Raw genomic sequence first — 12,988 nt, 5'->3', positions numbered from 1 at the left:
CTTGTAGTAAATCTGATTTCTAACCCAACTACAGCCCAGAAAGGACCAGATGGGGTCATCATTCCCAATAACTACTGTGACTTCTGCCTCGGAGGCTCCAATATGAACAAAAAAAGTGGTCGGCCTGAGGAACTTGTATCGTGCTCAGACTGTGGGCGCTCTGGTAGGTGACTCCTTCTTGCATCTTTCTTGTACAAAGGTTTTTGTGATTTGGTTTTTGCACCTTCTGAAGGTTTTGAAGAAAGGCATCATATTTGGGAAGGGATTGAAGATGGAATCTTACCTCTTCTCTGTGTTTGTGGGAAAGGATGACTGAAAAAATTTTATATTATAAAACCCATCATTGGATTCACATATTTAAGCTAATGGGGTCTTATGAAATAATGAAGTTTTAATTTATTATTGGCTTTTGGGAACATTGGTACATGTACTAGTTGTTCTTCACATGGAAGGAGAAAATCCTATGACAATTTTACAGAATGGTCTCTGTCTTTAAATGCTGCAGTTACAACTATAAATTACTTACAAGATTTATGAAAGTTGCATGACAAGCATTCCCATTGATTACACATTTCATGCATTTCTTCATCCAAAAAAGAAAGAGGGAGAAAATTACAGGGTAGGTATGGGGCTAGCTGTCAAGAATTATCCTCTTATAAGATGACTATCATTAGTTTTGTTTAAAGAGGTTTTTATTTCTCCCTTCCCTTCTCTCTTTTTAAATGTAGGCAATTGTGTCTTTCCCAATTTGAGTTGTCTTTATTTCTGGGCTGTTGTTTTCTTCCCTGCTTTCTTAGTTTTTTTATTTTATTTTCTTTCTCTTTTTTCTTTTTGGACAATATTATACCAGCTGAACAGTTATTTATAGCTCACAAAGGAAGTAGTGGTGGTGGTAGAGGGAATTGGGAGACCTTAAACAACTGCATATTCCAGCATTGGTCCACGTTTCCACTTGTGATATTTTTGTTTTGTGATACTAGTGGTAATAAGATGGTGATATAGAAATCTGAAAACCAAGGAGGCCTTGAAACTCAGTATGAATGCTGCTCCTTCTGTACTGTAGTCACTGAAAGATGTCTGTTGCTTCATGGCTGAAATGTGATGTGGAATGTTCTCATGCCAAGGAAATGGCCTTTTTATGCTCCTGCTGAAATTCATAGTAAGCCTACTACCACATTCAATGGGAGAATGATTAGACTCTCACTGAAATTGCCTTCTGCAGTTGTTGTGACCTCTGAAGACATTCTGAAATTACACTGGTCACCAGACAATCAATGGCAACCCCTTTGGTTTTCTCCAGGGGCATCCTTACGAATGCTGTGCAGTCAGAGACATGGACCATTTAGTGTACACGTGATTGCTTCTACTAATTAATGGGGAAAGTCCATGGAGTCTGTGGTGCCATCTTGGAAGATTACTGCCCTTTGCCTTGATTGTTATATTTCAATATAACTAATTTCAGCATCCTGATATGGCACAATGAGATGAAGCCATATTTTATTGCTACTTAAACATTGTTATGGTGGTTATATCAGAATCCAAATACATAATTCCCTTGATTCCTTAGTGTGATAGAACAAGTAGATCAGCCTGTAGCCTAAACTTTGCCAAATCAGTTCCATTAAATGCTATCCTTGTACAAATTCTGACCCACTTGGGTCATTCATAGGGTCTGCAATGCTGTGACTGATGTGTGATGAAAGTGATTAAGGTATAACCACACACTAATCTCTAAACTAAAACAATGAAACCTCTTTGGTGGCTGCCATCTTTCTCTTTTATAATAATTTACACTGAAAGAGAGGTCATGGAAATTATATTGCTTCTTCTGTTCACAAAGTCAGTAAAATCACATTTCTACAATATGGTTTATCTGCCAATTATTTTGTTATATCCATTTTCTTTTTTGTGAACAAGACTTACTTCTTTCTGTTTCAAGCAATGCAGTGTACTTGTTATCTGGCTGATTCCTGTAGCTGGAGCAGGGACCCAACTGTTGGTTGCCTAAGTACATGCTACTGTTTGTGAATAACAAAATAGCTGTTCCCTAAAATCTCACACTTGAATTTTGTTGGGGCACAAGAGATATCTTTTTCTCTACCATCCCTAAAGAAGGAATTTGAAGGTCATACTATTAATCACATAAAAAGTTTGTCTGTGAGAGAAAACAAACCTCAATTTCACAGATTTCAGCATTTGACTTCTCTTTTTAGGAGTCTTCTTATGGTTGTTGTTGCCATTATTGGTATTGCGTGGAGAATTTCCTGTTCCATCTTGAAAATTGGATTGACTCACACAAATTTGAACTTTCCAGTGTTTCCCAAGATGGGATACTTCTCAGTTGTTTTAGTTGTTGAACTGTATATATTAGTTTTGGGGTTTTTTTTTATTTTTGAAGGATGTGCCATGACATTTGTATTAAAGTATTGGTTTAGATTACTTTCACTTAGTCTTCAAAATGTATTTAATTTTGTCTACAGAGGAGGTTCTTTAGAATCAGGTGAAGAATGGGGATAAAAAGTAGTCCTGAGGTTGATGAGGTATCTAGTGGTTTACATCTCCGTAGCAGAACATTTGTGACTGTCGATGCCATTGTGCTTAGATCTAACAGTGTCTCATTACTTACATGGTCTAAAAATATTTTAAAATTTATCTAAGTAATCATGAGGAAATATTTTACTGTCTTTTGAAGAGAGGAAAACATGATTAACCCTTTCGCTGCTGTAGCTATGGGCACCTGTGGCATTTGTAGATTTATTCTTGGAAAGAGAAACTGATCCTTTGTTATTTTTCTTACTGCAGTTCTACCTTTGCTATGTTGTTGGGGTGCACGGGCACATACAAGCACACACCTATGAGCTTGATAGTCTGACTTGCTTAATGATAATGAAAATGATGAAAAAAATGATGATGATGATGCCTTTTGCTTAACCCATGTGCTGATATATTCATCATACATGTCAGCTCATTTGGGAAGAGAAGGCAGGAGGGACGAAGCAGCGCCAGCACGCACTACGGAGGACTTGTTCGGTTCCACGTCAGAAAGCGACACCTCGACCTTTCATGGCTTTGACGAGGACGATGCAGAAGAGCCTCTCTTGAGCCGAGGAGGTGGCTGTGGTGGCAGGTCTCCCTCTGCAGACAAAAAGGGCGGCTGCTAAAATAACTAAAAAGACACAGAAACTCTGAGCTGTCCTTTTCACTACTAAGATTATTATTACATTTTTCATTTTTTAGGTCCTCTTGGGTTTTTGGTTGGTTGGTTTTTTTCCTCCTCCCCCTCCCTTTTTTTTTGTTTTTTGTCATTTTTGTTATGTTTTCCCTGTGGGGTGTACACTGAAAGCACAAGCATTTAAAGCTCTTGACAACTACTTTGAAGAGACAGAAGGTTTTTGATTTTCCTGTTTTGGTTTTTTCTTTCTCTTTTTTTTCACTTTAATTTGGTTTTATCACATCTCCCCTCCTTCTCTTTCTCTTTGGAAACATAAAAATTGGATTTAATATTTTTTTTAATAGTGAGCAGAGTTGATTTTCTTGTCTTTTAATATATATATATCAGCAAACCACAAAAAATACAGATGGGTTGGAGAACAGAAAGTAAACCCAAATAGTTTTTTTTAATTATTATTATTATTTATATATTCTATGTATTATTAGAAAAAACTACTTTTTAAATAAAAATAGAAAAAAAACCAACAAAAAAGCAATGGATGTCTACTTGGTAATAGAACTGTTTCTAGAGAACCACTGTGGGCGGACTCTATCAGGGGACAAGGAAACCCTTGATGTGATGGCATCTGCATCTTGAGATTTTGCACTTACTGTAGCATGTGAAGTCTGGCTCTTACATCTGCTACATTACAGCCTGAAAATACAAGCAGCACCATCGAAGACCACGGCCTTGGGGAACACATTTTCATCTCCTGTGGACACCTTTACACTCAATAAATCTCCTCTCTGCATCCCTTCATGTCTTCCCCACACTGTTCCACTTTTTTTTACTTTTCCTTCACCGTTCACTTGATGGACAGCAATTTCCAAGCATAGAGGTGGAATATGAATGGCAACTCATATACATCACAGAAAAAAACAAAAGGAGGAGCAGAATCCTGGAAGAAATGACATGGAAAATACCTCACCTATTCTTTTCTTTCAATTTTTAAATTTCAATTCACAGCATTTTTTCCTGTGTTGCCCTCGTTTTCTCTCTGTAGTGTCTTACAAGACACTTTATTTGCTTTTTAATGGCATCTTTTGAAATAAACCAAAGCAATACTAATTAAAGTTCCAAGGGCAATGGAGAAGAGAGTGACTCCCTTCCCAGCGACTTTCCCAGAAAGGAGGAAACATGCAGCAGGATTTGAAAGGTATGTCCAAGCTGAAATGTCTTTCACTCAATTGTGAAATTTCTTGCCCTGGCTTTTCAGCAGACCCCTGACTGAGCTTTGTTGTTGCAGCAAGTCCCATGGATTAAATTGTATTATACATATGGGCCACATTCATGCCCCTGGTGAAACTAATGGAAGTTCTGTGAGAGCAGGATCCACACTTGCGTACAGTCAGAAATGATGCAAAAGGAGTGTAGTTATGTTTTGCTGTCCTAGTGCAGGCAAAGATCTCCCTGGAGCAGGGGCAAGGTTAAGTTTTAAAGATCTATTTTTACTGATGTGCATAATGCAAACAGGGTGAAATCATGACCTGATTAAGAGCAAAGGCAAAACAGACATTTCTCTGGACAGTGCCTAATCCTTAAACTGTAGGTGTGTGTTATTGATACCAGAGTAAAAGTCTTAGCCTTGCAATAAGGAATTTGGATATGTACAATGAAACAAGCCAGACCAAATGGACCCCGTTTTTCCTGCTTCTTTGCTAGGGTAGTCTGTCTGTGAGAGCAATTTCAACTCCCTCCTCCACCTTCCAACCTTGTAGAAAAAAGAGAAATAATTCAGTCTCTTGATTTTTTTATTGTTCTCTTTAGACATGAAATGAGCAGTGGCTAAATTCTGCTTTTAGGTATACAGGCATAAATCCAGAATATAAGCTAACTGATGTCTAGATTACATTAATAATCCACCTTCAGGATGCTGTTAGAAAACATTACAAACTCCTCTGTATGTGTACATCAAAGGCCAGAGCCATGCACACTTGCCAGGAGAGAGCCTTTTTTAAGGTTTCCCCATTTTGATAATTCTTTTCTGTGTTGCTCCTGATTTATTGTAATCAATCAAGTGTCAAATCAATTATATTTTGACATAATGCTGTCAATGAGAACTGTACTTCAACTGATAAAAACATTGATTTCTTCCACAACCAGTCCTTTTTTTCATCCGAAATAGTGCAAGATAAATAGATAATGTTTTGCTACTCTGCTGTATTTACTAAAGCTCAGTCCTTACAGCACCTGAATTAGGTAGCTGCAACCTACCCAAGTACATTTTTCAGAAGAACTCCCATCACTCTATAAACTGCAGAACAGGCATACTCTAAATGGAGTTTTTCCAAGTGGAGTCCTTAACATTGTCTTTTGTGAACCATGCCTAACGCATTGTGGGCTCTTTTGGAATACAAACAATAATCAGATGCCCATAATTCATTAAGTCTTGAATTAGTTTCACAAATGCAGTTACTATAACAATGCATACAGTCTTAATCCCTTTGCAACTAAACCACCCATCTTTGTGACAACTGAGTAGCACAGTACCCTCAGAAAGAAGTCACAACAGCTCATGAAGTGTATAAAAATTGCAGGCTGACATTTATTACAGATAGCATAGAAAATATCCTCACAGTTATTTATATCGTTACTGTGTATATGGATGCTCACTCATTCAATACAGTCCTAAAAGACCAAGTAAGATAACATTAATTCATTTTTATGTAGTGAGAGTAGTTCTTGAATTCCTCAAGATGCCTTATGAGATTGAGATAACCAACATGAGTTTAGTCCAGCAGGATGAGCAGTATGGTGCTGACTGTAGGAAGGCTTTAATCTTAGTGAGGAAATTAGGACATAGAGTTGGAAGCTAAAAAGAGTACTTGTTTAAGCTAGGTTATAAAGTAGAGTTAATGGTGAATATGGCATGGAGTGATAATATGGAAATAAAATATTCTCAGGATATGTAGTGCTGGAGTGAAGGCTGGGAAGAGGGAAAGAAGGTTGGTAGTTCCTGAGCTGAAGGAAGATGAAAGCAAAGCAAAGGGGCTGCTGCGCAAGACCCTCTCATGAGGGGAAGATGACAATGTTAATTAGGCAGAAAATATACAGGAAAATGTTTCATAAGTGAAATTTAAAAAAAAAAAAGAAAAAAGAAAGGACTCTGACACTAGCATAACCAACTCAGAAATGAGAGAACTGCACAGTGTCAATTGTATCTTAAAGGGCACATAGGTCCCAAACCAAACTAGGGAGGCATAAAAAAAGTTTGCAGTGTGAATTCTGTTTTGTAATTAAACATTTATCTTTGAAATCAGAATGAATTGTGATGCTCTTTATTCCCCAGTGATTTTAGCAATTCAATGAAACTTTCTGTTCTTCATAAATTCTTCAAAGGTGTAGTCCTTCAACTAATCAACTAATTACAACCCTGGCTATCCCAGTTTTCCAGTTCTCATCTTCCAGATGTCCTTATTACAGGAAGGTTGGCACAAGGCTTTCCAAAGAGTATCCTGAAACACATGTTCCAAACAAACCACACACCCAAATAAGACAAACCCAATGTGAAATGTGAACAAAGGGGTATTTCATTTCAGGCCCTCAATGCAGACTTTTCTATGTTAAATAATGTAAGCTGTCTCCTCAGGCACCTTTCCACTGCTCCATACTAAAGGATCTTAGAAAACACATATAGTTTCTGGAGTCATCCTCTGCTAACTCTGATTCACAGATGGGAGCAGGAGAATGAAGGAAGTGGCATGTTGCTTAAGCAACTGATAGGGGAGAAGAAAGGCTACATGGAGTGGGCACTGATCCTTAGCCTATTCCCTTCTGAAGCATTTAATTACTTGAAATTTTAGCAGGGACAGACCTCAGCTCTTCCATGAAAACAGTATAAAATTTCAAGCATGATAATATACATTGAGAAAATTTAAAGCAAATACAAGATTCTGGCATAGAAGTTAAAAAGTAAAAGGAGAAATGGGCATGTGGTGGAAGAGGAACTGAAATCTAACTTGCTTCACTTTGCATCTCTTCCCTTCACCCAGACACCCCCAGTTTTATGGGCTATATTTTTATTTATTGAATATGTAATGGTGCTTGGAATAACATCGTATATATGTGGTAAGGTCATAAATTATGAGCCTAGGCTGCTGAAACAAGGGCCAGAGAGAACTCTACCACTGACTTCAGAAGGATTACCACTGGGCTTTCTTAGCTATTGCTTTTATTGAATGAAACCTCTCTATTAATATGCTTGCTGGTGTGGTGTAGACAAGCTCTGAGATGGTCATTTGTTTCAGCAGAATGTGTTATTAGAGTCCCCTCCCCGCATTGTTTTGCCTTTGAGCTTTTACATTAGTTATTCATTTTGAGTTCCATTTTGCCATGTTAGAGACCTCAGCTTAGGCTCTTGATTGAAGACAGAGACTCAGTTTGCTGCCTGCTGCTGCATGGAGAAAACAAGAACTGCACCCAGAGAGTCAGAGTCCAGACAGTGCTGGGGCACCACTGTGTTCTCTCATGCCCACTTTGCCTTTCTTTGGTTAATTCTTGCAATGATATTTTGAGATGGGCCCTAAAATAATAGTTCAAATACCATAAAACTATGGAGCTTTCAAAGCCTGGCTCTTTGTGCATTTGCCTCTTCCCCATGGCAAGCAGTTTTAGTGAATCAAATCCTCAAGCAAACATTGTATTGACCCCACTGGGAGTCATCTTATTTTAAAAACTGCAAAATATGCCCAGTGTGTTTTGTGTTGCTACATATGTAGATGTTTCCAATAAACACCCATTTCATATTATCTTTATTTTTTCTTATTTATATGAAATTTGTAGCTATAAGTAAAAGTATGAGGCACATGCATGAGTTCATACTCACACAGGGTTATTTTGACAAACCTCTGAGTGCAGGAATTCAGCTGGGATGAGTTTTTGCTGACTAAGCCATTACAATAAACTCTATCAATCTTTGTTCTCTTTGCCAGATATCTACCAGTGTTGAAAAAAACCCCAACCTGTATAAATACCATACAATACTGAAATTGTGTCAGAACTATTTTGATGTCCCTGTCTGTATTTCCACAAATGCTAAGTTGCCAATTTCAGAGAAGAAAAGTGGCAATAACATTTAGGACAAAACCCAGCTCTTGGGATTTCCAGGCCTGATAGCTCTGTTAAGAAGATGCTGCCAGGTCATATCTATGACTTATTCTTTTGGTGTCTGGCAGTTCCTAAGATTTTGGACCTTTATTTAGTCTAGAACTGATATGAGACATGTGGGAAGATATGGGAAGAGGCACTTGCATTTGTGAAAATAGAGATGATTTTATTTGCTATCTAATCCTGCTCAGGATCTTAGCAGTATGTAACTTAGTCAATTCATGGAATAAATGCAATGAAAAATGCAATCTTTCATTCTTTCCAGAAGTTATTGCATTACTGTCACCCCATGTGTATTGTTTAGACTTCTGAAAATGTCTTTTGTGCCATGCTGTATATGCTTGTGGCTCCCTACAAATAATTAGTAATAGAGGGAGGTAATTAGGGCAGGATTTCATAAGCAAAGATCTTAACCTCTACTGAAGACACAGCTCTCTAAGCTGAATGATGAAGGTTATTAAATAATGTTCCTGAGAAGAAAGATTGACAGTGTGCAGTGCCTTTCTTGTCAATATGCTTTTTCTTATCCTATTTGTTTGCTTTGTGTTCATTTATGGCTTCCACAGTCAGTTGAAACTGAGTCTGTTGAGCTATATTTTCAAGGAACGAGAATTCAAGCAATGTTGGAAGTTTGGTTTGTGCTGTTTCTGGTTTTTTTTTTTCTGAACATGTGCTTTTTTTTTGTCTGCTTGAGTTTGTTTAGTTTTACTTTGTATTGCCTTTTCCTCTGCAGTCAGCCCTGCCCTCGTGGATTCCAGCAGCCTTCAAGCAAAACATTTCAGAAGAAGACCGAGAGAAGCCAGGATGCTTTGATACTTCTTTCCTTGCCCTGAGTCTTCTGTACCTGAGTTCCATCTGGCACAGGAGTCTGGACTGTGGGAAGTTGGCTGCCAACTGTTGAGAGAAGTTCTGGGGATGCCCTAAGCTGGTGCAATACAAAGAAGTTTTTTGAAGTCTTGATTTCACTTTCTTTTAAGTGTGTGTATAAACCCAGGTCAGACTGGAATTGATCTACAGTAGAACTGACTGAAAAACAAACAAACTGAAAAAGACAACTATTTTATTTATTTCAATATTTAAGAAAGAAGTGCTGAAGTTGCACAGTATTTTTGTTTGAAATACATTTTACTTCAAATTTTAAATGCAATTTTGTGAAGACATGAAATTTTAAAAAGCACTTACTGTAAAATAAAGACTGAATATTTACTTTAAGGAAAAAAACTTTTTTTAAATAATGAAAATAAAGGTCAACTCTGCTCTCTCTCTTACTTTAAAGAAGCCATTCATACATGTGCTGAGTATCTTTGTTTTTTGAAAATTGGATGTGGTAAGTGAAGATTGTTCTGATTTATTTTCTTTTTAATAATATTATCCTGTTAGATGCTTAAAATCTACTTTGCTGTACTGTGTTAGGCACAGAAACTGTTGGAGTAGCAAAGACCAGGCTCAGTGACTGAATTTCTTTGTTACCAGATTTTGTGTCCATTTCAAAGGACTGTCCTCCCAGTAGGATTGATCTGTCTCTTCTGCATGGCAGAAGAGGTTTGCTCTTGAGCAACGCTCTGAAATACTTCTGCTGAAAGAGGGCTTTGAGAATTGAAAACAACTCTGATCATTTTTGTATTATTTTTTACTTTGGTAATTCCAGAGCTGATTTTGAGTTGGTTGTAAGGGAAGTATCTAAATGCTAGGTGCCCTTGACATGGATCTAGGTGTCAAGAATGATGTCATATGTAGAAAACTTGTGTATTTCAGGCTTTTCTGAAACTGGTAGTGGACTCTGAAAAGCATACAGGTGCAACCACACGTCTGCAATAAGCGACAGGGGTTACTATGCAGGAGAAAAATACGAGTTCCCACAGCTGCAATCCTAAGTAGTCCCGTGAGGCAGTAGGGAGGGATGGTCACATCCCAACTTCTGAATCATTAGGCATTGTCCGAGTGAAAAAGGAGGGTTTTGTTGGCCAGATCTACTCGCAGAGGATAACACAGGTCTGCTCATTGTCTTGTGTGACGAGGTCTAGGAGAGATGCAAGATAGCCTTGTGTCCTAGGAGAAGAGGATTGGACTTGGCTCTGTCTTGCACCCCTGCTACAGAGAAGCAAACCGAGGGCAAAGCACACCAACAGTTATTGGGATTGACCCTCAGGGTTTCAGCAGACAAAAATATAATGTGGCTTATGTTGTCTTTCAGAATGGAAAAACTATGTCTACAAAAATGCATGTTGACTAGGTGAAGCTGACAGAAAACCTGATACTGTTTTGTGTTTCCTGCACATCTAGAACACAAGCTCACCTCATTGAGAGGTTTCCATGTATCAGCAGCAGCAGATTTTTTAGTCTTCTCCCTCTCCCTTTTCCCACTTCTTCCCAGATTAAAACATAAAGTCAAAAATAACCATGTAAGGTAGTCCTGCTCAAACTGAATTAAATGACAATTTGTGTCCTAATTGGGCTCTTTAGCAGGATGGGTTTGCTTTGCTTATGTTGTTGATTTCTAAACATGCAGTGGGGAACTGCCTCTAGAGAAAAAAAAAAAAAAATAATTTCATCACAATATAAGACGCACAACTGTAATGAAGATTTGAAAACTGTAGGGTCTGTGTTCAGTTTGTGTAATATTTCTTCCAAATAAAAGTTCTGCTTTTAGCATCCCTACTGTATATTCCTCTGTAAATATTACTTTCCCAAAGCAATTCCACAACGTCTTTTTTAGTGCAAATAATCTTCTTTTAAAAAGACATTGTTGAGTAACATATATGTACATTTACTTTTCTAAGTTCTCCATTGTTTATAATACTCTCTTTGAAGCTTAAAATAAAACTGCCTCCTCTATTGATTTTGTTTCCCTTTTCCATTTTGTAAATTATGACTTTTGTCCCCAGATTTTGTTTTGTACTTCCTAATGAACCATGGCATTAACCAAGAATAATCTTAATTTTTCTCTTTTACTTTCTCTTCTACATTCATTGGACTGCAGAAAATGATCCTGTTGCTTGCTATAGAGAAGGTAGGCAGGAAATAAAAAAGTGTTTCTGTATAGGGCTCATTACAATAGTCTTTTCTATCCTTTGGTGATAATAGAGGATCTTCCTAAATGTGTTTGTATTTTAGTAGCCTTCTTTATGAGATTAGTAGAATTGCATTAAGGTGGTCTGGAGTCAAGAGGTGGAGTCTAAGCAAAATGTAGCTGTTTGCATAGATTTTAGTGACATTGCCTTAAGGAGTCTTGCCCCTACCTATGCCAGTTTCCAGTCCAGCGACTGGAGTAACTAGAAGATGTGATGCCCTTTGCATTTCACAGTGCTGGCATGAACCTTCCCTTTCCCCTTACATGTATTAGATTAATGATAGAGAAAGAGGAAATACTGTTTTAGATTAGATGCTATCTTTTTAGGAGACTCTGTGTGTGACCTCTTCCCTAATGTGTCATTTTTTATAAAGGGGCTCCTTTATAAATCAGATGGGCTCCTACCTGTCTGATTCTTAACATGTGTGTGACAGACTGTGTGCCTTTGTGGCAGATAATTAACTACTAACAGGGAGGGAGGAAGGAAGTAAACTGCTTGTGCCACCAGTGCACTAGGTCATCTGCCATTGAACATCCATTGCCATTTTCATTGTCCTCAGTGTGATGATGCAGAGTGCAGTGTCAGACATTTTTGCTAAGGTAGCCAGGAGTGAACATGCATGTTGAAATTGGCCTTTATGGATGTCTGTCAACACCTGGTTGAGATGAATGGGATCCTTCCCACCACAGCAGAGCTGTTGTTATAGGCTGTCAGAGTCCAAGGAATGTCTCCACATAAGTCTTATTACTTTGAATATTTTTGTGCCTTTTTATTTTCTTTTCTATTTTTCTTTCTATTTTTGTTTTAAAGCCACAGGTTTGGAATTAGAAATGTTAAAGAAAAAATTTAGTTTTGGAGAAACAGAATCTGAACAGATAAGCCCAGGGACAGGTTTATGCTGACACAGATAGATCTTATTTTCTTGTTTGGAGAATGGCTCTTGCCAGTGAGAGTGAGGGATGGCAGCAGGAGGGACTAAAAGTGTCCTTCAGCACTGCAGCAGTCAATGGGTGCTCCCAAAGCTGTATTTCCCTGGACTGAGATTGAGCTGAAGGCTGGCAAGTCTGAAGGCTGGAATCCTGTTTTCTCTGGGTGGAGTGAAAACAGTATCAGCTAAGTTGCTTTAGCCTGAACTAGAATATTGCACTGGTTTAAGATTTATTCCAAATTTTTGCCTACAATCAGAAAAAAGAAAATCTGATTAAATTTGCATCTTGGATTTGTAAGCCCTACTTGTATTTAAATCCATCAGCCTATAGATGATAAAGAAAATCCATAACACTTTCTTTCTAAACCCAAGCTTTTAATTCTCATTAGCAATGGCATAGACTTCTCTGTACCCCATCCCATCCCCGGTGTTGAAGGTGGATGAGTAAGACCTCAACTACATCAGGCATGCATCGCAGAGCACATAAGCAATGACTACTGGGCTGGGTGTGTCCAAATTGTGACTTGATGTTTTTAAGACCTCTATTATCCCTTGGAAATTGTTGTATAAAGATTGTATTGTTTGCTGCACTAAAGCTGGACATTTGCCATAGTTAAGCCCTAACTTTGATTTTAATGACATAATATGAGAGCCATCCATCTGTGGCACCTC

The 12,988-nt window shown here is 37.9% G+C and overlaps 1 protein-coding gene across 11 annotated transcripts in view; it reads left to right on the top strand.

Annotated features, from left to right (window-relative positions):
• Positions 1-12,988, top strand: part of DPF3 (double PHD fingers 3) — a 166,814-nt gene that overhangs the window by 125,635 nt on the left and 28,191 nt on the right. For 7 of the 11 annotated variants that reach the window (XM_064713768.1, XM_064713775.1, XM_064713766.1 and 4 more), the window contains one exon: positions 35-163. In XM_064713768.1, the coding sequence (XP_064569838.1) occupies positions 35-163 (129 nt within the window). Of the gene's footprint in view, positions 1-34; positions 164-2,964; positions 4,368-9,050; positions 11,102-12,988 lie in introns of those variants that run through there. The other 4 variants (XR_010440400.1, XR_010440399.1, XM_064713774.1 and 1 more) reach the window with 2 other exon arrangements.

The sequence above is a fragment of the Zonotrichia leucophrys genome, chromosome 5 (assembly GCF_028769735.1).
Source record: "Zonotrichia leucophrys gambelii isolate GWCS_2022_RI chromosome 5, RI_Zleu_2.0, whole genome shotgun sequence".
NCBI classification, from domain to species: Eukaryota; Metazoa; Chordata; class Aves; order Passeriformes; family Passerellidae; genus Zonotrichia; species Zonotrichia leucophrys.
This window is presented reverse-complemented; position numbering and strand designations above follow the sequence as displayed.